The sequence below is a fragment of the Mustela nigripes genome, chromosome 3 (genome assembly GCF_022355385.1).
Source record: "Mustela nigripes isolate SB6536 chromosome 3, MUSNIG.SB6536, whole genome shotgun sequence".
Lineage (NCBI taxonomy): Eukaryota > Metazoa > Chordata > Mammalia > Carnivora > Mustelidae > Mustela > Mustela nigripes.
In genome coordinates this window covers 38,452,108-38,476,275 of record NC_081559.1, presented here as the reverse complement: position 1 = coordinate 38,476,275, position 24,168 = coordinate 38,452,108, and the positions used below count along the sequence as shown (strand labels likewise).

General features: G+C 48.2%; 2 protein-coding genes across 3 annotated transcripts in view; both read right to left on the bottom strand.

Moving 5' to 3' along the window:
• The window catches only part of PSMD1 (proteasome 26S subunit, non-ATPase 1), a 91,742-nt gene extending 86,030 nt beyond the window's left edge, over positions 1 to 5,712 (bottom strand). Inside the window, exons 1-2 of the mRNA XM_059393703.1 lie at positions 5,530 to 5,712; positions 556 to 599 (exon numbers count right to left, since the gene is read on the bottom strand). Coding sequence (XP_059249686.1) covers positions 556 to 599; positions 5,530 to 5,545 — 60 coding nt within the window. The 5' untranslated portion in view covers positions 5,546 to 5,712. The remainder of the gene's footprint in view (positions 1 to 555; positions 600 to 5,529) is intronic.
• A 6,790-nt stretch (positions 5,713 to 12,502) lies between these two features.
• Positions 12,503 to 22,165, bottom strand: C3H2orf72 (chromosome 3 C2orf72 homolog). Of its 2 annotated transcripts, none has more exons than XM_059393698.1 (3): positions 21,504 to 22,165; positions 18,338 to 18,445; positions 12,503 to 15,116 (listed from the first exon to the last, which is right to left on the bottom strand). In XM_059393698.1, the coding sequence occupies exons 1-3, from the start codon at positions 22,108 to 22,110 to the stop codon at positions 14,977 to 14,979; spliced, it is 855 nt and encodes a 284-aa protein (XP_059249681.1). In that variant the 5' UTR covers positions 22,111 to 22,165; the 3' UTR covers positions 12,503 to 14,976. The 2 variants fall into 2 exon arrangements, with proteins under 2 accessions (XP_059249681.1, XP_059249680.1); XM_059393697.1 differs by having other exon boundaries at positions 18,338 to 18,448; positions 21,504 to 22,163.
• Between the last annotated feature and the right edge of the window lie 2,003 nt (positions 22,166 to 24,168).

The window sequence follows — 24,168 nt, the reverse complement described above, 5'->3', positions numbered from 1 at the left end:
GATGTGGGACTCGATCCCAGGACGCTAGGATCATGACCTGAGCCGAAGGCAACTGCTTAACCAACTGAGCCACCCAGGCTCCCTTCCTTTCTGTTTTTAATCATAAAACATTAGACTAGCCATAGTTCATTCCTTACCATAATAAGCATCTTTCTTCTCTGTATATATAAAATTAATTACTGGATATAAGTAAATTGAGGTGTATAGAGCCACTTTAAATATGTGCCATTTTAGTCAAATACAAATAATTTAAAAATATGTGACACAGAATAAACAATTTTTTTGTGCTTTCCTTTGATAAAGAAACAAGGGTGGGTGGGGAGTGTACTGGTGCCATAATGAGAATTATTTACCTTAGCTTTGTTAAACTCTAGGGAAAACCAATATGCTATTTTGGCAATAGCATATTGCCAAAATACTGTTCTGGGGTGGGGGACTAAATTTGAATGGCTACAGACTGGGTAAGACGGCTATATGGAAAATACACAAATATGGCTCAATTCAAAGTTTCACAGCACTCAAATTAACCCCAGTTAATTTTTCTTCAACTCATACCTTAAGCTGTGGTTCTTCCTCATCCAGAAGAGAAATAATTCCAGCTGTAAGATAAAAGATATATCATAATTATAAAACATACGCTAAGATAAAAGATACTGCTTAGTCAAAAATATACCATAATTGGAAAAAGTAAGTATTTTTTGAGAAGTGACTTCACTAGAAGAATGATTATTCTTTAAAATTGTAAATGTTTATGGGGTGCCTGGGCAGCTGAGTCACTAAGCATCTGCCTTCGGCTCAGGTCATGATCCCATGAATTGAGCCCCACATTGGGCTCCCTGCTTGGTGAGAAGCCTGCTTCTCCCTTTCTCACTCCTCCTGCTTATATTTTCTCTCTCACTGTGTCTCTATCTGTAAAATAAAAAAAAATCTTAAATAAATAAATAAAATTGTAAATGTTCCTATTTCAAAGTTTAAGAACTGTGTTATCAAACCCTCATGACACCACCAAAATCACATTTACCAAATTCAGTGGTTTTCAAAGTGCAGTCCTTGAACCCACAGAATTAGCATTTCCTGGGAACTTGTTAAAAATGCAAATTCTTGGTCCCATCCTAGATCTACTGAATTATAAATTGTGGGGATGGGCCACAAATTTTCCTTGTGATACTGATATTACAGTTGGAGAATCTTTGGCTTAGCGTACTAATCAAAACTTTCCTAGACAGTTTTAGAAAAAACTTATTCACACAAAATGAATCAAGAGTTATAAAATTATTTACAAAAAAAGGTATAGTCATCAACTCCATAGAGTAAAATATATCAATTATTTCAATATGCCTATATTAAGGCACCACTTTTATATCACAAGTAATCTAGAAGGTATGTTAAATGATGAGCTATCTTGTTCTGACTTCCACTTATCCAAGCACAGTGTTCCCCACATGACCTTGAGGTGTTAGCATATGTTGGAAAGTGAAGGATACTGAAAAGAATACACCTGGTCATATACCGAAGGGATTTTTGGGAAAAATATAAGGGAAATTACGTCCTTAAACCACAAAGAAACAAACATCACAAAAAAACAAAGAAAACTAAACTGTAGCTCTGAGATACATGTTTTCCATATAGATCTTAAAGTCATTCTGCAACACTGAATTCAACCTGTGAGTTGAGGGGCACCTGAGTGGCTCAGTTGGTTAAGCATCTGCCTTTAGCTCGGGTCCTGGGATCAAGTCCCACTCTAGACTCCTTGCTTGGTGGGAGCCTGCTTCTCCCTCTCCCTCTGCCCTCCACTCCCGCTTCTTAAGCTTGCTCTCTCTCTCTCTATCTCTGCGTCAAATAACTAAATAAAATCTTCTCGAAAAAAAGATAAAAGAAACTGTGAGTTGATTAAAAAGCATCACGACAAATTTACTTAGGAGATGTAACCATTTTTTAAAAAGATCTTATTTATTTGACAGAGTGAGACAAAGTGAGAGAGGGAACATAAGCCGGGAGAATGGAAGAGGGAGAAGCAGGCTTTCAGGTGAGCAGAGAGCCCCATATGGGGCTTGATCTCAGGACCCTGGGACCATGACCTGAGCCAAAGGCAGACACTATGGTTCTTTTGCTGAGCCACCCAGGTGCCCCAAGATGTAGCCATTTTTAAATGGTAAGTGTAGGTTTGCCAAGTAGCTCCAGCAGTCTTGAGAGAGCCATACAGCAAAGGATACAACATTTAGCCAACAAAAGTACACCATGGTGTTGGCTAGGGCATACTACTATTCTAAAAGTATAAGAGTAGACAGAAAGAACTTCTTGGTACTCTAGTCTGGTACTCTAGTCCAGAAAAGAGAGGCTAAACTGACAGAATGCAGAGAAGACAGATTAAAAAATGTAACAGGGGGCGGGTGTGTGTGTGTGTGTGTGTGTGTGTGCCTGGGTGGCTCAGTGGGTTGGACTGCTGCCTTCAGCTCAGGTCATGACCTCAAGGTCCTGGGATGGAGCCCAGCATCAGGCTCTCTGCTCAGCGGAGAGCCTGCTTCCTCCTCTCTCTCTGCTTGTGATCTCTCTCTGTCAAATAAATAAATAAAATCTTAAAAAAAAATGTAATGGGGGGTTGAGCGTTTGGTGAACTAGTAAAATGGAACAGATGACAGAGAATAATGCTTTAAATGTGGAACAGATTATAAACAGCAGAACACTTCATCAACATACTAAAAATGCTACCCACTGCCTATCATCAATCAATCATGTATCTGAATTGCTTTTACCAAAAGAGGTGATGAATTTCTTACACTCTCCTGTTTGGTATCACTTATGGCTAATTTGTTACATGGTTGTCCTGGCTTAGAAATACTGTCTTTGTTCATGGAACACAACTAAATCAAATAAATACTCTACACTCCATATTATTTCCCATCTTAAAAACAAAACAGAACTTTCCTTTGGATGGCGGGAGAGGAAGGTATACAAGGAATGTGAAAAGTCTGGGATGCTATAAAAATCTCTTCTGCCATAATAAAAAGAAAGCAGACATTATGTAAACTTGTTCAATCATTTATAGTAACATTTGGATGTTATTCATAAATACAGAGGTACGTTCCAGTTATAAGTTGAAAATCGCTGTCTCCAAGGATAAGGAAGAGGAAATGAGTGGGGGATTACTATCTTAAAGCTTTTTAGCATAATTTCCCTTTATGTGCCTATATTATGTTACAAACCCACAAAACACCACTCATCTCACATCTCTCTCCTGCAACCACCGATCTCTCTCTCTCCACTCCCTTCTGCTGACAAATCTTTTGAAAAACAGTATGTGTTCACCTCTTATTCACCACTATGTTCTTAGTACCTAGCAAATGACTAGAGAATAAACGAAAGAATTAGCTGATGAATCCATACCAAAACTGTGAGGCTAGCTTGTTTAGCACCTGGGACAGATCCTAAGCCACTGTGAGCCACAGAACAGGAAACAAGGTGACAAAATGTTTTGGGCAAAGGCTGGTAAGTAATCCAGTAAATGTAAAAAATACACACTCACCACAAATATACTATATCACCACAGCATCTCAGAATAGTATCTTAAAGATCATTATTCTTGCCACTCCCAACAGGTTTAAATTCTATCATATTCCCACTAAGTATTTTTTCAGGCTCTCCTTAAATACTCTAGGGATTAATTTATTGATTTCATTAGTTGATTCCTTCGTTCTAAATATACTTCTGAACTTCTATCTGCTTGACAGTGCTCTAAGAATCATGAAAACAAGTCTGCTGCCCAAACTTGTGTCTACAAAGAGACAGTAATCAGGTAAGTAAACAAAGTAATCGCAGGGCTGTGGTGAAGGAAGGGGACAGCTAAGGGGAAGAGAGGCAGGCAGCATATTTTAAAAGAATGATCAGGAAAAACTAATATTGGAATTGGGACTAAAGATTGAGAAGCTAAGGGAAAACTTGAGGAAAAAGAGTCTAGAAAGAGGAAACAGAATGTGCAATGGTCCTGAGGTTGGGAGAGAAACTGACATATTCAAGGAACAGAAAGAAGGCCAGTATGAATAGGTTATAGTGAGTGAGGAAGACAGTAGTATAAGACAAAGGGGGAATCCAATGAAATAAGTCTTTGGTTAAAAGTCTGGATTTTATTCTAAACACAATGGACATTCCTAAAAATGTTAAGCAAAAAAAAAAATGACATGTGATTAAAGTTTGAAAAAAATTACTCTGACTACAACAATTAGAATGGACTGTATGAAGATAACAGTGGAAAAAACAAAATCTTGAGGCCGTTACAGAAACCCAGGCAAAAGATAAAGGTGGTCTGGGCTAATACAGAGCTGTGGCAATGGACAGATGTTAAACAGAAGGAACTCTACATTTACAAATGGTAAGAAACTTCACCCTCATTTTACCTTTAGAGAGCTGTGACTGGAAAAACTCTTTTCTATTTGAACTAAAATTCATCTCATTTGTACCCCCCGGGGGACAAAAGTCTAATTCCAGGTAGAGGTGACACCTCTTGAAATCTTTGAAAATAGCTTTATATCTCTAGGGTCTAATTCCTTTCAGCAACCCTCACAAATACATGGGTTTGAGCGCTGTACAAGTACAAGTTAGTCCAAGCAAGTCTGTTTACAACAAAATACTTGTGGGACAAGCGTAGATAAACAGGACGAGAAAAGGGTGTGTGAGAAGGCAAGCAAAACAAAAAACAAAAAACAAAAAACAAAACAAAACACCAAGGCTGTGGACACCTATATGCAAATCAATCTTTGGGGGAGATGGGGGCTTAACAATTCTCCACTGGATCCTTGAAGCTTATCTCATCTCCATGTCATCGTCCAGATCTACAAATGCAATGATTAAATGTAAGAAAACCGCTCCGCACATCCATGAATTCATTCTTCAATGCAGAACACGTACTGAGCCCCTAGCCTCCAAACTACAGACACATGATCATTATAATGCAGCCTTCAAGTGCTGTCTTCACCGGACACAAAAGTTTTCTGGGCGCCTGAACTGAATACTCGTGGAACAGCCCCACAAACAACCCGCCTCAAATGTAATTTCCGATTTGACTCCAAGGAGAATGGAGCCGGGGCCGGGGCTGGAGCCCTTCTGTAGTAGTTAGGCTGCCCTACCCGCCGACCACACCGGGGGTCAGCCCATCCTAACCAGATGCGAGGGAAGAGCTGGAATCCGACGGCCCCAGGGCCACCTTCGGGAGGGACAGAAGTGAGGACGCCCCCCTGCCCGGCGGTGGGGATCGGAAAGGGCCCAAGAAGCCCCTCGGGTCCGGGCACGGGGGTGTGACTGGGGAGGGATGCCCAGGCGCTCCAGCCCGCGCGATCCCCCCGAGCCGGAGGTCATCGCCGGGCCCTGAGAGGCCGGGCCCAGACCTCCAGCCCCCAGAACGGGGGGTGGGCCGTGGGCAGCGAGGGGCCGCGCAGGCCGGCGCTCTGCCGGGAGGTGCCCAGTCACCGGCCCTGACTCAGCTAAAAGCCGGCGTGGCGGCTCCTCCCTTTCGGCGCCGGGAGCGGTCGCACTCACCAGCTGAAGTGATCATGGCTGCGTCCCGCACGCGCCTGCCCGCTCGCTCGCCGTCCCGGCCGCGCTGTCTATCTGTCAGCTCCGGGCCCGTCCGCTCCGCCGCGCCTCCTGGCTCCCCCGGTGCGGTGCTCAGTCAGTAGCCTCCTCAGGCCGCCGGCTCGCTCCTCTTCCAGGACCCCGCCCGCCCCGGGGCTGCCCGCCGCCCCGCCTGTCGCTCGGTGCAAATTCTCCGGCCCCGGCCTGCGGTTTTCTGCGCCGTCACTGTTACCCCGGCCCTCGCGAAAGGGTGCACGGAGAGCTCCATGTTTTCTCTGACTTTCCTCGAGGTCCAACATTCCCGCCGGGGCGCGGACCCTCTTGGGCACCTGCGATCAGGCTTGAGGATAGCCACCCCCAGAAAGAGGACCCCATTATCACCCGCCATTGCTCAGAGAAAGGGTTCTGCGGGCAGGAGCTCATGGTGCTCGCAGCACCACCTGCTGCTTCGGCGGTCTCTCTGCATCGTTCCCCGCCCGTTCGCCCGCCAAAGCTGCGGGGATAGGAGAAAGGCAAAAGAGGATGTCTTAAGAAAATGAGTTTCAGCGTTTTTTAAAAAGCAGAATCCGTCTTCAAAAGAAATCCTCACAGAAATGCTTTATTATCATAATGAATCCCTAAGTAATCACTCGTTCATAATAAAATTGAACAATGATAATTTTCGTTTTACATCTGGAATAGTTAATACTGTATGTTGTTTAAAAGAAGCGCGAGGGGCGCCTGGGTGGCTCAGTGGGTTAAGGCCTCTGCCTTTGGCTCAGGTCATGATCCCAGTGTCCTGGGATCGAGCTCCGCGTTGGGCTTTGTGCTCTGCAGGGAGCCTGCTTCCGCCTCTCTGCCTACTTGTGATCTCTGTCTGTCGAATAAATAAAATCTTTAAAAATAAATAAATAAAAGAAGCGCGAAAAGATTTATAATGAAGGACGCCTGGGTAGCTCAGTGCGTTAAGCGCTGCGGCTCAGGTCAGGATCCCAGAGTCCTGAGATCCCTGTGGCGAGTCCCCTCCCCTTTTCCCTCTCTTGGGGATGTGCCCTCTCTTTCTTTCTCTCTCTCTTTTTCTCTCTCAAATAAATAAATAAATAAATACTTTAAAAAAAATGATATATAGTGAAAGTGTTCCATAGAAAAAAGAGCTTCCCATTCTTGCCTTCTAGGCGTCTAGTTCTTCTTCGCCCCCATAGCAACAGGTTCTTGGTTTTTCTTTATCTTTTTTAAATAAAGATTTTATTTACTCATTTGAGAGAGAGAGAGACAGCACTAGCGAGAGTGAGCACAAGTGGGAGGGAAGGGCAGAGGGAGAGGGAGAGGGAGAAGACCGCACCCCATTGAGCAGGGAGGCCTAGGTAGGGCTCCATCCCAGGACCCCAGGATTGTGACCTGAGCCTAAGGCAGATGCAGAACCAACTGAGTCACCCAGGCGCCCCTCCTGGATTTTGATACGTCTGATTTGAAATGGTAATGGTGATGGCTACCAGCTTCAAGAGCCAATCTACTTCAATAGTCAGTACTGAGAAAGGCTTGACAAAGATTAGAGACAGATGGTGGTGATTTTTTAAAATTAATTAATTTATTTGACAGAGATCACAAGTAGGCAGAGAGGCAGGCAGAGAGTGAAGAAGGGAAGCAGGCTTCCTGCTGAACAGAGACCTTGATGCGGGGCTCGATCCCAGCACCCTGGGATCATGACGGGAGCCAAAGGCAGAGGCTTTAACCCACTGAGCCACCCAGGCGCCCTGATGGTGGCGTTTTTAAGCCACTAGTCTTGCACCATCAAGCTACTCATCGGTTAGATAGCAATTACTAAAGATTATTTCTGAAAAAATAAATAAAGATTATTTCCGCAGCCTTGTCAAAACAATGCAATCTACTGGCACAAGCAATATTTTGTGCTTGACTTAAAATTTGGTTGATAACACATTGGAGTGAATGTGTGAATTTTTAAAAAATTAGTATTCTAGAGCTAAGGTGGTTAAAATACATCAAATATAATTATTAAACACTTCTGAAGAACCTGTAGATCAGATTAGAAGGCACTACTCTGAGAGGTGTGCACAAAAAAATAAACAGTTATCTGGGAGTATGGTTTCACAAAGGCACTTTGGCCCATCCCTCACATGAAGACACCTGCATGCCCGAAAATTCTAGAGAAATCACACGTAACAGGCGATGGAAATGAGTGGAGCAGGCAGAGTGTAAGGAAATGGTAGCTCAGCAGGAGGGGGTGTGGCAACTAAGAAGCAACAAAAGAAGAATGTGTGGTCCACTAAAAGAGAGTAGTGGCTACTTCTTCTGCTGTTGCTGTGCGGAACTACTGGGGCACCTGGGTGGCTCAGACAGATAAGCATCTGACTCTTGATTTCCACTCAGGACATGATCTCAGGGTCATGGGATGGAGCCCCACAGTCAGGCTGCACTGGGCATGGAGCCTGCTTAAGATTCTCTCTCTTCTAAAAAAAAAAAACAAATACACGACGCTCTTCTTCTCTTCTTGCCCTCCCCCGCTTCATGTACTCTCAATCTCTCTCTTTAAAAAATAAATAAATAATTTAAGCAAGTAAGTGTTGGCAATTAATTAAAATAGTTTTAAAACAAGAGAAGACCAGGTGCCACATCTGCTCTTCAAAGAGAGGATATTATGAGACGATCCTCATGTGTCTGGCTTGGATACTTGGCTTTTAACTTCCCTGAAGCCCCAGGGGAACCCGGTGAGGGGCCTCTCTCTTCCTGTGGATTCTGTTCTTCCACCTGGACAGCTGTTCCAAGCCTGAGGTTTCTTCATCTCCATTTAATTGTATACTCTTTAGCCACAGCGATCTTTTCAAAACTCAACTCTGACCACTGCCTCTGCTCCTTGAAACCTTCAGCCCTCATCCTGGGCTCTATTCTTATGCTTCTTCTTTCTGAGTTTCTGTCCAAAGCCTTTGTCTCACTCCCCACTCTCTCTGTGAGAGATCCATGCCCCCATTGCTGTGGACAGAATGGTGGCCTCCTCAAATGTATCCCATAGCCCCATCCTTTCTCTGGAGCCCCAGACTCACACATTTACCATACATCTCTGCTTGATACTCCTTAACTCAATAACCTCAAAGCTCCATGCACATCTCCTGCCTTGATCTGGGGGTGGAGAAGGGCACTAATAGCAACTGAAGCTGGGCCATGACTGTTCCCTCCCGCTCACTGGGTCAGTACCAGCTCTGGTCTACTTAACCTCTCCCACAGCAGCCCAGCTCCCATTTCCTGGCAGTCTTGGCTCCCCCTCTTCTTTCCTGGCTGCAACCACTTCCACCAGCTTTGCCTTCCTGCTCACCATCTCAGGATGCTCCTGTCTGTCCTCCCCAGCCAGCCAAAAGCACGATCAAAAACAAGGAAGACAAGGACTCTCTCCTCCAAGATTTTCACCCAACCCTGCTTACCTTCAGTCTTTATGTCCCAGCCCTCCACCTTGGCATGCCACGGTCCAGCGATCCGGAACTGCTGGGGCTCCCAGAGTCTGACCTTGTCTCTGACCCTGGTATTGGCTCTTCCCTCTGACTTCCTTTCCTCTTCCCCCACTTACCAAGCAGCTCCTCCTCCAGGTGCGCCTTTCTTGATTACCCAACTATGTGTCCCCTTGCATCCTTTACCCCACACAGCTATCGTCCTGTCTCCTTGCCCAGGTCTCAGCTGGACTAGGAACTTCTCAAGGGGACGAGCCACATCTTATTCATCTCAGTATCGCCTATAGTAACTAGCACAGTGTTAGGCAAACAGTAGGTACTCAATAAGAGTTGGATGAATGAATGAAGGCAGAGTCAGTTAGTTATTGGCACAATGCTGGAACTCACACCTGTGTCTCTGAAACCCTCGCCCTCTCCAAATTTTATAATGAGATATATTTATCTTCAGAGAAGTTTGAGGACAGATCAAAATCACCGAAGGAATTCCTCCCCAGTGCTCTGTTCATAAACAATATCTGCCTCCAAATTTAGGACTGAAGCAAAAATTCGCAAGGACCAAACAAGGTCCTCTGTAGGCTCACACAGACCGGGACAGACTGGGGCAACTGACAGGGTGAAAGGAAGAAACCAGAGCCGGCACTTATTTTGCTGGAGCGCCCACCTTAAACAGGGCTCAGGAGCTGCCGGGAGCACCTCCCTGGCCCCCGCGACGCCCTCTAGTGGCCACGGTGCTTCCCAGAAGGCGAAGAACTCCGCGCGGGGCGAGCGCCCTGGGACCACCCACATGCCGCCCTCCACGGCTCGCCTACCCCCATGCCCAGCCTTGGGGGTATTAGGAGGGCTCGCTCCTTCCAAGAATCGGGCTTGACTGCTTTTTGAGCTGCAGCGTTATGAGTTGATAAGGGCAGGCGTCGTCGGAGCCGGGAAACAAATCCCTGCTTTGCCACTTAGCGGCGCTGTGGCCACGTGGTCAACCAACCCCCCAGGCGCGGAGGGGACAGGCCCACCTACCGGGCAGGGCCCTAAGTGAGGGAAGGGGTTTGGTGTAGAGAGCGCTGAATAAACCTCAGATCTTAGGTCACAGGGCCAGGCGCCGAGTCTGGTGGATGCTTTAGGTACACCACGCATGCCACATGCTAGTAGAGTGAAATCATTTGTTCATGGAGCAGAAATGCAAACGCAGCAGTGTGAGACGGGCTTCCGGTGGGGGGGCGGTGCTTGATGGGAAGGAAACACCTGGATGGGGCCCTGGGTGGACTGAGGCACAAAAAGACCCGCAAAGCCATCTGAGACACTGAACTCTCTTCCCTGGGGGGCGGACTGCGGGAGGACAGCAACTATCCTGGGCGACAGGAAAACTGACAAGCTGATGCAGGAAGCCACTGCTCTTCCCTTCCTGGGGGTCTGGGGGTGAGGCGGGAAGAGCCACACCGAACCCCCAAGGCCAGTATCCTGCACGTTTCCATTGTTCTAGACTCTTGCTTTCACACTGGCTAGACCCTAGCAACAGGTGCAACCAAGAACTGGAAACGCAACTATTGCAAATCCTGGAACTGATTTTTAGATTCCATTTTATTTAATTTCATTAAAATTTAAAGACTGATGCCCAATTTAGTTATTGGTGAACTTTTAAGTATATCTGGAGCAATTTGAGAGTGAATCTCTTTTTTTCAACTACGAATTTCATGAAATCTAAATACAGATCAAGTTATTTTGGTTTAAAAATTTAGTGTTTAAATCAAGCTGTTGTGTAATAGCCTCACAGGATTTCGAAGATGCAAACTGTGTCAGTACAAATGTTTATATTTAAGTGGAAATAATGCTATTTTGGACATTCTGGACTAAATAAAATATATTATTAAATAAAATATATTATTAAAATTAGTTCCATCTGTTTTATTTTTTTCCTCATGTGGCTACTAGAAAAATCTAAACCTACATATGGTCCTGGTGTTAGATTTCTCTTAGGCAGAGCTGGTCTAGACCTACCCAGAGGTCTTGTGCCCTCTAACCTCCCTCTTAGGCCTGGCCCTGCTCCTTGGTGCCGGCACAGGCTGGACCAAACCAGATTGAGGGAGAGAGGCTAAAGGTGAGACGCCCTCCTGCCAGAGAGCAAGGGGCTTAAAGTGGCTGCCCTGGCAGCCAGGGGTTCTGGAGTGGGCAAGATCCCTGGGATGGCAGGTGGTTGGTTAGGGTAGCCCAGAGTTGGGGTAACAATCTGAGAAACCCTCATTAACCAGTGAGGGAAAGAAGAAACGAAGGGCAGCAAGACCCAGTGTGTGTAATCAGGACTCAGAATGAGGGCTTGGGCACAAGGATTTAGAGCCTAACGACTCCACAAGTGCAGAACAGGACAAAACCCAGCCTGACTTAAGACTTACCATGTGAACTCCTACCTAAGGGTCTCTGAATTTCACCAGTCAGGTGTGGGTCTGCCCTTGCAGCAGGGGCCCTGGCTGGGGAGGTCAGGGAGCTCAGGGAGGAAGCCAGACAGGGTTTTGCCAAAGCCCTGGACCCGCAGAGGCCCCAGGGCCCGGGCCAACTCTGGACTTGAGCCATTACACACCTTGCTCACTTTGGGATCTCTGTGAACCAGGGCATATCCCCGTAGGTAGCCTCTGTTTCTGCTCCCAGTTCAGCAGCCCCAAATATAACATAACCCAAGGGCTCTGGCTCAGGGGGGCAAAGGCATCTGAAGAATTCGTGTACAATGCTGGTCAGCCACCCTGCCTTGCACCTCACTTCCTTTGAACTCAAAGATTACACAAGCAACAGTCTGTCTCAATCCTTGATACACTAACACACAAGACTGGGCCAGAAGGGGGTTGTGCAGCCCTCGGGTATCAAACAAAAGACTCTCTCCCCACTGTGCTGTTTATGTTTGCCAGTCCAAACAGGGCAAAGTGCAGGCCTCACGAGCTCAGGGAGCCAGCCCCACAGAGGAGCTGTTACACTTTGAAGCGCATAGACTATCAGGTTAACATGGCTGTCGTCGCCTTTTCCCATGAGCTTGGGTCCTGGGTTCTCTGGCTGGTATAAGAGGGGGGCTTGTTGAGAACACACTGGTGTTTGGGGGCCTTAAACCCCGGCCCCTTTGCAGGTTTGCCCTGTTCTTTGACTCCTCTTGCATGGTAAGTCTTGGAGACAAATACTTCGAGAGGAGAGAAACCATGACACAAATATTATACAGGGCTCTCTGGGGCTGAGGCAAGGCCATCTTGCCTCTTTAAACATGCTCATAGGTGCAAACGAACACACACATTTGGGTGAGCCCCAAGCAAAATGCTATCTTTGAAAACCATCTCTTTTCAAACATTTACTTTCTGGCTACATGTTTTTCCAATTCCAGCCGACAGGGTTGTAGAGATGTTTCCCCAGGGCAGGACTGGAAGTCTTTCAGGCCAAACTATTCCAGAGGTTCCCACCTTTTGCCCAGGCTCCCTGCTCCCACGGGCCCCTGTGAGCAATGCTTTGAGAACAAATGCGAAGATCCATTCTGATTTTGATTAGATAGCCGTGAGCTACTGTTCGGTTTTATTAGGTAGAAAGAATTAATAATTGATTCAAGTCAGAAGCAGCACAACTACTCCCATATTAGAAGGATTAATACCCACCAGCCCAAAGTGTGACTTGGCTGGAGATCCCCACTAATGGCTCTCAGTACCACTGACCCCATTTGGGGCCTCTATTCCCAGACAGGCCCACCGCAATCTTCAGGCCTTGTAAAAGTCCTCAGGGAAGAGACCTACCACCAAGGTCATCCCTTCCAGCACCTAACTCTTGTGTCTGCTAGAAAAATACCAACTAGATTATTCCTAAAAAGATCATGTGTAGCCACATGTTGAGAAACCCAACATAGGCCCTGAAGACTCTCAGTCCAGTCGCGTGTTTCCCGGTTGGGAAGCAGAACACGAACCTCAGGAAAGATCTTCTGTCTTTAGCTAGTCACCAGAGATACTGAAAGTAATGAAAAAGTTATACGTAGACCACTCTTTACCCCACAGGTATGCGAACTTGAATGTTCATCAGGACCAGGCAGGTGGCACGTAGGAGTGAAGTAGAGAGGCAGATTAGATGGGAGGGAGGGGGCTCTACCCAGGGGAGGGGGGTTGCAGCGAACTGGATGTGATGGCATGCCCTGTCCTCTATCCAGCAAGCTACATTTTTTATGTGCAATTTCTCAAGTTTCCAATATTGGCAACAAATACAAAAGGTTTTTAAACAGCAGAGGCTGTGCCTTGTAACTTCTGCCTTAGGTAATTTCCCACCTTAATAAAGGCTCCCCCCCCAACCAAATAAAAAACTCGATCCCATATAGAAAAATAGAGCAGCTTTGGAAATACCAGTCTCCCCATTTCAAAACAAAATCTACAGTAATCCATTGAGTTCATTCTTGTGTAGAAGGTCAGCTGGGTCTACGTATTGGTAAGACAGCTTTGCATTATTAAAATGACACCTGCTGCTAACCAACCCCAAATAAAAGGTCACCCTGCCTGCCCTCACGCTATCCCCATGAGGCAAAGCAGGGATAGAATTGGGCTGCTTAATATGAAGAATAAATTGAGGCCTAGAGCCAGGAGGGACCCCACCTTGATATCACACAGCCCCTCAGCCACAGGTTTCCAATTCCACATTTTGGTACCAGACATGAAAGCCAAAGTAACTACTGGAAGGTATGCAGTAGAATCCTGGGCAGATAGGCCCGCTGCATGTCTGCAGAGCAAATCATGCACAAATGAATGAATTTAGCTGCTCCCCTTAGACGTGCTTCCTACCAAGGCAAACCAGGAGCTGCTCTTTCTCATTCCAAAGACTGCATTTCTCCAGGGGCAGGCGAGGAAGGCAAGGGAGGTAATGCAGAGTTCCTTCTACGAGTGAACAGATGGCTTTCCTGGCTTTGAAAGGAACATCATCATCAACCCTGTCTGACTCTTAAACAGAGAAAAAAGGATTCAGGAACTTGGTACCTCTGGGCTGGGTCTGCTTTGACCTTGGACAAGGGCCTGAAATGGAGAGAAAGTCCCATGTCCTTGTAATGCACATTCCTATCTTTCTTGTTTGGTGTCATGGGCAGTTCCCAGCATCCTTATTCTCAAAGGATTTGGCACAGAAAGTCAACATCAAGAGGAGGAAGAAAGAGGGCATGCAAAGCAGGTGGCTGTCTTTGCTCTGACCCAACAGGCCCCCAGGGCAGCAGTGCAATCTTTATGTTGGCTTTGCTCTGGGAGCCAAGGTCTCAGGAAGCCCAACCCTCTCTTCTGGGGGCGGGGTTCTCTTAGAATTTCCCAGGGAGAAGGGATTGGCTCACTCAGTTTCTCAAAGGAGCCATGATGGGCAATTTTGGTGGAACAAATCTTTACTGTTAGAGATTGTACCGTAGGTTGTGAGAAACCCACTAAGTGCCAGGGGTACCGCACAGTCACAGTAACCCCTGCACAACACACACTCACACTCAAACACACACCTTTCCAGTGCTGCCTGGAATGGCAGCCTGGTTCTTGGTTGAGAGCCCCTGGGCTCAGAGCCTCGTCATGTGTTTGAGAAACAGAAGCTCCAAAGGTTCAGTGACATGTCCAAGGCCACCCCCGTTCCTGATCTGATGACTTCCGTTCCAGAGTTCTTTCCAGTTGCACGTGAAATGATGGATTTTCATGCAAACACACCATGGGCTGCCACAGCACCACAGAGCCTAAAGGTAGACAGCCACCTGTCCTAGTGGCATAGAAAAACTGAGGTACGGAAAGGCCAGATAACCTTACTGTGATCGGGGAGTGAGCAAATGTGAGGTGGGGGTGGGCAGGTTCTAGGAAACTAAGTTTTCCTAGCTGGTTCAATGCAGCAGCCCCCCACCGACAGGTGGGGCCTTTGTAGTTACCACCATTCCAAGGTCAACATGGAAGCAAGGGGGCTCAGTGAGAAGGAGCCAGTCCCCAGTGTGTAGGTTAAGAGCACGGGTGGCCCGCTGGTCCAGCCCTCATCTTGAGTCTACAGCGGGGTCAGCAGGAGCAGGGACAAGTCCATCACAGGCTCTCGACCCCTTCCTGTGGTCCTCACAGTCTCCGTTGGGACATATGGTTGTCAGGGCCAGCTCCTCCTCAGTGTCCTGGAGGTGATCTAGAACAGAAGAGAAGGAATCACCCAATCAGAAGGTCAAGTTTAGGAGTGAGTAAGCTAGGAGCAAAAGGGAGGAAGTTGGCCCCAGTAATATCTACTTAAAAACCACAGTAAAATATGCATCGAGACCCTTAAAAATGTACATACCCTTTGACCCAGCAATTCCACTTCTAGGATTTTATCCTAAGGAAATAATTAGGAATAATTAGTGGAACTGCCATCTTGGGATGAAATGACACGGATAGTGGCTCAGCAGAGAGAAGGAAAGGACCTAGGTCCTCAGTGGGGTCACTGGGCCCCGGAATTGACCAGCCCTGAAGATGACTCTACCTCTAGACTATCTTTTAGGCGAGATACTGAATGCCCTTGCTATGCCAGCTTGAGCCATGGTTTTTCTCCCTGTAGCCAAAAGCATCCTAACCTAATGTAATGTCCAAAGAAGGGACTGGTTGAGTTCACCATGGCTCACCCATATGATGAGATTCTGGCATTAAAAATGATGCATCATCCCCATTGAGCACAGAGTCTGCTTCTCCCTCTCCCTCTGCCCCTAGCTCCTGCTCATGCAGTCTCTTGCTCAAAAAAAAAATAAAGTCTTTAAAAAAAGATGCATAAAATTCCATAGAACTACACACACACACACACACACACAGTAATACTGAGGGACTCTTAATAAGATCTGTGGATTGTTTCAATGTCAATATCCCAGTTGTGATATCATCCTATAGTTTTGCAAGATGCTACCAGTGCAGGAAAGTGGGCCAAGTGTATACAGATCTCTTTGTATGATTTCTTACAGCCGCATGTGAATCTACAATTACACACCATTCCCCTGAAAGAGACAATATGTTACTGATAGGTAATTACTGCTGTGGAATATTGCACACTGACAATATGTTGCTGTGAAGGAAGCAGATTCCAGAACGGTATGTATGAATGTCTGTCTAATTCCATATTTATTGTGTAAGTTATAAATGCATACACATAGCCCATGAATGCAATTTTCATTTTAAAACATTCACTTCTACTTGAGATTAATTTATTATATGCTATAGAGATGCTGGTTGGCTCAGTTCTAAGAGCATGTAACTTCATTTTTTTTTTTTTTTAAGATCTTATTTATTTCTTCGTTGATGGGGGGTGGCAGAAGCAAGAGGTGCAGGAGGCAGAGGGAGGGGCAGGCTCCCTGGTAAACAAGGAGCTTGATACTGAACTTGATCGTGGGACCTGAGCCCCGGAAGGCAGACACTTAACTTACTGAGTCACCCAGGCATCCCGCGCACACAACTGCTCATCTTAGGGTCATGGGTTTGAGCCCCATGGGGGTGGGTGTAGAGATTATTTAAATAAATAAAATTTTAAAGAAAATTGTTACATCCTACAGAGAGGGGAGTTATCCAAGATTTATGTAAAATTGTTTCTGATTCCTTTGGTTTATTATTTTTTCCCTTTGGTTTCCAGAAATATCCACACTGACGATGGAGAGACTGAAGTTAACATTTTTGCAATGGAATGATTTGAATACCTGATACATTTGGCTGATAATTCATGTATTATATAGAAGCGTATTTATTACAATGTAAACGGCACAAGGAGGTACACAGATAGGTAGACAGACAGATGAACAGAATGGTCTATGTCCAAATACAGCTGATATTTACTTTTGAGTGACGGGATTCAGCAAATGATTTTCATACTTGTTTTCCTTTCTCAAATTTTTTGAGCTTTCCCCCCTGATAGGCTGAATTCTAAGATGACCCTTAAGATTTCCACCACTCGGTGCACCCCTCCTGCGTAACTGCCTCCTTCTAGTGCCAGTGGCATCTGTCACTAGGATGGGATCCTCACTCCCTTGATTAGGGTCCCATATAGGACAACAGAACAATTCCTCCTGGGATTGAGTGACATTATCGGAGACCAGAAAGTCTCCTGCTTCTTGAAGGAGCAGCTGCTGTGTTGAGAGACGTGTGGCGAGATGGCTGTCCGCGGAGAGGAGCCCCAGCTGATAGCCACTAAGAAGGCAGCGGAGAAGGAAATTCTGCCCACACCCATGGCAGCATGAAGGCCTTGGGCTCCAAAAAGGAATGCAGCCCGGGCGACACTCTGATCGGCTTTGTGAGACTCCTGACCCATGGAAATTGTGAGGAATTAACGGGTGTTGGTGTAAGCCGCTGAGTCTGTGCTCACTTCTTACGTGCCAAGGGAAGGCTGACACCTCGCCTGGTGATTTTTTTAAACATAAGGGACACAAGAAAAGTTTGTTTTAAACCACTGCCCGTTGCTTCTGTAACAGAGCTGTGCTGTTCAGTACATGCAGGGGCCGTGGGTCACGTACATTTAGGTGGTTACAACGCACTCCCCCAATACTTTATAGCTCTCACAACAGCCTCAATGCCCACTGGGTGCTCCTAGGGACCCCGAAGAACTGTCTTTTCCCCCTTCTCTCTTTAGCGGCTTGAGAAGCCTACACTAGAAAAGGCTTCCAGCCGAGTTCCTTCCTCTCCCTTCCCAAACTGCCATTGTTGGGTCCAGGCTGCTTCTTGTCCCTCCTGGGACTAAACAGTCCCCTCCTAATTGGCTCTGCCTCTAGTCTTGCCCTACCTCACAGTCTTGTCACCTCTCCAAAACGCCCCTAATCTGGACAGCCCTGCTCAGAAATGGCCAGCAGCTCACTATTCGTGCGACACTTGGGTCCAGAGTCCCGATTTGGTCCCAGCTCTCCTCCTCAGCTTCAGCCCTCCCAGTCTCTTGGTCCTCACCCTCTGGCACTCCCAATGGGGGCCCCTTTTCTGAGCATGACATCATGCCCGCAGGCCTTCATTCACACTGCTTCCTCTCCCAGGTTTTCCCCTTGCTGCCTAGGACAATCTCCAATCCCTGGCTCCAAGGTCGTGTGTTCTGGAGCCTCAGGGGAAGGTTAAATGCATTGTCTCCAAGCACCTGACCATGCACGGGGTGGACACCTGCCCTGACCACACCGATGCATTCATTAGTGGGAGACCCATGGGGCTAGAGCCCTACTGGGGGGTCAGTGTGCCTTTGGCCCTCGGCAGGAACACCTCACATCCTCACATCACTCACCTCCACGCCCTGCACATGGCAACTGCTCCGTGGATTTCGGTCAACCCTATCCCTTAGGTCCCTGTGTGCACAGGACCCACCCCATAATCCCAAGCACCTGGCCTGCAGGGTCCAGAAGGTCAGGAAGGCAGCACACTCACCCTGAGCTGGGTCACTGGGGGAGGTGGCATCTGGATCCTTCCCCCGGCTCCAGGGACCCCAGGAAAAGCATGCCAGCAGTGCTGGGAGGCCCGGTCTCTCCCAGGGTCCTGCTGCCAGAAAGAACACAAGGTCCCAGACACATCAGGTGAGCACGTTTGAGAGATTTTTCTGTTCAGCAAACCAAGTGCTTCAATTACCAACTGCCCTAGTTTCAACTGTTTGATTAAAAAAACAAAGATTCTGGGGCACTCCTGGGCAGCTCAGCAGGTTAAGCATCTGCTTTGGCTCAGGTCATGGTCTCAGGGTCCTGGAATTGAGCCCCATGTCAGGCTCCCTGCTCGGCAGGGAGTCTGCTTCTCCCTCTGCTCCTCCCCTCGCTTGTGCTCTCTCTTTTTCTCTCTCAAATAAATAAATAAAATCTTTAAAAAAATTTTTAAAAAGATTCTGCTTTGCTAAGTGGGGTGGAGTTTTTGTATTTGCAAAATTGACCCCCCAAAAAAGTGACATGAAACTAATAACAATGACACAGCACCAAAGAAAATACTCAAAGAGCAGAAATTTCCCCTTGAGTTTTGGTTCAAACTATCTCTTAATGGGAATAGACTTAATCATTTTTTATAACTACTGTAAATCAATTACATTTTTAAAAAAAGATTTTATTTATTTATTTGACAGAGAGAGAGAGAGAACACGAGAGGGGTAAGGGTCAGAGGGAGAAGCAGACTCCCCGCCAAGCAGGGAGCCTGATGTGGGACCTGATCCTGGGACTCCAGGATCATGACTCGAGCAGAAGGCAGTTGCCCAACCAACTGAGCCACCCAGGTGCCCTAAATCAATTACATGTTGAGTCTAGTTTCCTTATTTTTTTAAAGTTTTCAACACAGTAGAAACTTTAATACTTAAAACTATAAGCTACCATTTTCCATCTAATTGATTGGCAATGCTCAAAAGTCTAGTTTCCTTATTATAATAAACACCTCAGCACCTGGGAGCCCCCACTCTCAGGAAAATGGCCAACTGGAACACAGAACATCTTGTTTATAAATCCTCATGCATGACCTATTTACTCTGAATTTGTACCCACTTCTAATAAGACTGGGTCCTTCACTGGTTTAGGATCAGGGTCCTCAGCTGGATTAAGCATAATTAGGTAAAAGGTCATTGCCAAGATCGGGCAACCTAAAAGTATAAGAATAGCCATCAAGCAGTGAAGAAAGAGATTGGAAAACTTAAAAAAGCCAGATGCAGTTGCTCTCAAAATCTTAGCAACAGGACTCCTTCGTGTTAGCAATCCATGGCTTTGTCCACTGAAAAAGCCCCGAAGAGAGTAGTGGACAGTGAGTTACACCTATACTCATCAATTTTGGTCATCAGTAAAAGGTTTCATGTTGTTCAGGATGTTTCTATAAAAGTAGAAACAAGTTTAAACAGTAAAGAATGATTCCTTTGCAAAGTGTTAAGATTTCTTAAGTGATAATATTTCAAAGGAGGCAAGGATTCTGCATGCCAGGCAAGGTGTTGGGAAATGGGGATATAACGGTGGTTAAACTCACCAAGTGACAAAATCCAGGGCTTAAGAGTTCTGGGATTTCACTTGCAAATTTACAAGTGGGAGTGGGGAGGGTCAGGGAAGGCTTCCTGGAGGAGGAAGTCTGGTCCCAAATGATAAAATGGGACGGTCAGGTGAAGAGGAGGGCAGGAGAAATGGGTTTTCATTCAAGGCAACTTTAAGATGTACAAAAACTTAGAGGAGGCCAGAACACACTTGGCTCTGGGGAATTAAAAGTTGTTCCTGGAGAATGGGAGAGGGCTAAGAGACTAAGAACTCGGAATTTTCTAGATACCAGGTTATTGGGAGCAGAAAATCTGTTTGTGTAAATTCCTTCCTTTCCCCTGTGGGGCCAGATCTGTGAAAGGACTGGCAGTGACAATCACAATAACAACTCACCTCAGGACTTTTCATGTCTTTCAGAACACTGTTATAGAGTTTCAAATTTAGCTGACTATCAGAGATTTAACAGAAAGGGGTTGTAAGCACTAGGTATGGGGGTCGGTGGAGTGAGGCTGGGGCAGAGCCTAGGGCTGAGATGCATGGCTTTCACTCTGGCAGGCCAAGCTAGCTGGTAGGTCTGGGACATTTGGGACATCAGAGGTACCAGGTCTCCTTGCTGGAAAAGCACCCCCCCCCCCCCCCCCCCCCCCCCCCCCCCCCCCCCCCCCCCCCGCAAGCCTGGCATCTTCCAGTTTCTGGTTATCACACCGATGCCCAGAGAAGCAGAACACAGTCTCTGTGTTGGTTACCACTTTAGCAAGAATGGAAGGCTTGAGGTCTTGGGGATGGCAGCAAGTGCAGGGACGGTGGAGGCAGGAAGAGATCTGGGAGCGCAAAGGACAATCCTGCCTCTCTCAGCTTCGCCAGATCCAGCTGAACTTAGTGTCAGTATTTTAATCCTGAGACCCTGAAAAACTCTCGTAAAACCTTCCGATCGGTACCAGGGTGGAAGAGATTTCTCACACTTCTGCTGATGGCAGTAGTTACCCAGGCTGGGTGCCCTCACTGCCCTTCCCTACGCTTCAGGAGAACGTGGAGAGAAACGCAGCAGTGGGTGCACACCCAGAGTGGGATTAGAAAATTCTGAGCCCGCAGTCCCTCACACCCTTTCCCCACACTCAGAGCCTTGGCACCTATTCCTGTGAGCCGGTGGGGGCATCCACGCTAAGCCTCCACGGCCACATCCCTAACTGCACGGGGTCCTGGAAGCTCCTGCCACCGCCACCTCCCAGGTCCCAGTTCTATTCCCCTTCCCACCTTGGAACTTGGGCCTCCTGATGCTTTCTCACCTCCTCTCCCTCCCCCCAGCTCCCAGCCCAATCCAACCCTCTCTCCACCAACTTCCCAGCATTGAGCTGGTCTGCTCGGCTTTCCCAAGCCCTTGCGTCTCCTAGGCTCTCTGGATCCTTCCGGAACAGACTGGACCCCGGGTCCAGGGCCCGATCCACGGTAGCTGGAAGGCCTAGTGCTGGGCACCTCCCCTCTCTGGGCCTCAGTTTACTGTGGTGCCCATGGAGAGAAGCTGGCCTAAAGAGTTCCAACTTCGGGGCCTCCCCCCACCCCCAGGCCGCCCACTACCCGCGCCTCCCCGCCCCCGGGCCTTGTAGTCTCACCTGGTCGCGAGGACCCGGCTGCTTGTAGCGCCCTGCAGGCGGCCGCCTGGACGGCCACGCTGGAGGCCGGGTGGCCAGGGCAATAGGCGGCCGCCTGCACTGGGCCCCCCGCCTGGCGGCCGAACACTGTGCGCAGCAGCGCTTCCAGGAGCCGCAACCCTGGCGCCACCGTGTCCTCGGGCCCGGCCTCGGCCACCAGCACCCCGACCAGCGCCGCCCCGGCCCGCCGGCGGCCGCGCACGTCCCGCAGCATCTCCCGCAGGCGGCGCCGCGGCTCCCGGGCGGTCAGCGAGGACGCGCGGCACAGCACGAAGACGAGCGGCGAGCGGATGGCGCGCGCCCCCGCCGTCCCGGGCGCCCACTGCGCCCCCGGTGGCCCGGCCTCTGGTGTCCCAGCCCCCGCGCTGCCCCGCTTGCCCGCCGCTTGCTCGGGCGGGAACACTGCCCGGGCGAAGTCCCGCAGCAGCGCGCGGCTCTGCTCGCGCTCCCACAGCTCTCCCACCAGCAGCACCTGCCCGCGGCCGCCCGCCGCCTCCACCAGCGCCTGGAAGGGCGGCTCTGCCGGGCGCGCGGGCCGCGCCACCAGCTCCTCCAGCTCGCGCTCCATGCTCGTCGCCGCGCGTCCTCTACGGCCGCCCGGGCCCTGCAGCGGTGGCTGCGCGCCTCTCCCGCCGCGGGCGCCAGGGCCCGGGAGGACACACCCCCAAGGGCCAAGCCCCGCCCGACTCCCGGCCCGCGGGCCGAGCTTTCCGCGCTCCAGCGAGCCCTTGGGCGGAGGCCTGGGGCTTTCCCTGTAAGCGCGCTGCGGCTTCTCCGGCAGTCCGTGTGGCAGACGCGGGGACATGGAGCCGTCCAGCCGTCTATCTATCCATTTGTGCACCGGTTCCTCCAACCATTCGACAGACACTTGTTGAGCACCTACTAAGGTGCGGGGCAGCCAACGGAAAAGGAAGACAGAAAATTATCATGTGAACAAGTTAGATCGGTTTGAGTACCGGAGCACAGACTTCCTTGGAGTACCTGTAGTTTGGGGACCGGAACTTCTGTGTGTGGGGGTGGCACTGCCTCTAACGTACTGCTTTGGGGTGTTGGTGGGGGGCGCCAGAAAAGGGAATGCAGAGAAGGGAGTAGGGAGGTGAGAAAAGAGGGGAAGCAGCAATCTCTTCTGTTCTGTCACTTAATTCACCTTTTGGGCCTCAGCATTTAACATAGGCTAATCGAGGGCTCATTATTTCAACAAATACTTATTACCCTGGGCACTGGGGGGTGAAAACAAAGGAAAGAGACAGCATTACTCCCCGTAGATCAGAAAACCTAGGAAGGCAGATGTGGGCACTGATGGTGCTCAAATCTGGGCGGGAATGGGGGTTGGGGGAGTGGTGGTGTAGGGAGTGGTGATATAGGTGATGTAGAGAGGATGTCTGAAGGCCAGGTTAGAAGCAGAAATATGTTTCCTTTAATTCTAAGGGTCTAGGTCAGCTTCATCCAATGGGACATTCTTTGATGATGACAATGTTTTGTATTATCTACACTGTCCAGTGCAGTAGCTGCAAAGCCCCATGTGACTATTATTACCTGAAATCTGGCTACTGCAACTGAGGAGCTGAATTTTACATGTGAGTTAATGTTAATTAAACGAAAATAGCTGCGTGTAGTTCATGCCTGTGGCATTGGACAGTGCTGGGCGAAGTTCTTTACTTTTGCCTTGTCACACTGTATAGACCAAAGACCCTTTTCGATCAAGAGCTTGTTCATGCTCAGCTCTCTCCTTCTCCATATAACCCCCAATCAGCTCTTCAGTAACCCTATTTCCGGTCCCATCTAATTATGCTGAATTATGTCCTCCTGGAGAATTTATATGTCCATTCAATAAAACACACCTTTTCTTGAGCACCTACTGGGTGCAAGCAGTGGGGATTGGAAGATGTACACACAGCACCTCTAAGTCTAATTATCCAGCAGCTGTTTTAGCCAATGTCTGGAGTAAGGACCCTGTATCTTTGTTGTGAGTCTAGTTAATATAAACCTTTTCCCTCTGTGTATGGTCTTTGCTCAGGGCAGAGATCCAGGGGATTAGGTGGGAAAAGCCCCAGATTTGGAGCAAGAAGCCCTGAGCCAGAATCAGAGTTGGGTTCTAATACCAGGTCCCACTTGTCTTTATTGAACATCTCTGCCAGGTACTGCCGGTGCTGAGGACACAGCTGAGAATAGGCCAAAATCCTGCCTTCATGGAGGAGGGGCTGCTTTAGGGAGAGCTGGGAGAGAGAGAGAGAAAAACAAACACATAACTAACAGCTTCAGCTGGTACTGGGTGTTATGAGAAAAGTAATGCATGGCTGACAAAATGGTCATGTACTTGAGATGCTGGACCCTTCCTGTGGGTACAATCCTGAGGATACCACAGATGCAAGAGAGACTTTGGTGAGGATTAAGAAAGGAATGTAAAAACCCCAGAGAACCTGCCCTCCCCATCCTACCTTCTGGGAGGTAGCAGGTGGTTTGGTCCTGGAGTGTGGGAAGGAAGCAGCAGCCCCTCCCATGTGAGGGCTGTGCTATAGAAGGGGATAGGTTGAGTGGATGTCTTGAAAGGAATGTGTACTTCTCTTTGCCCACATTGGCTTGGATAGATCATTGCCCAGCCCGAGCCCCAGCCCCAGCCCCAGCC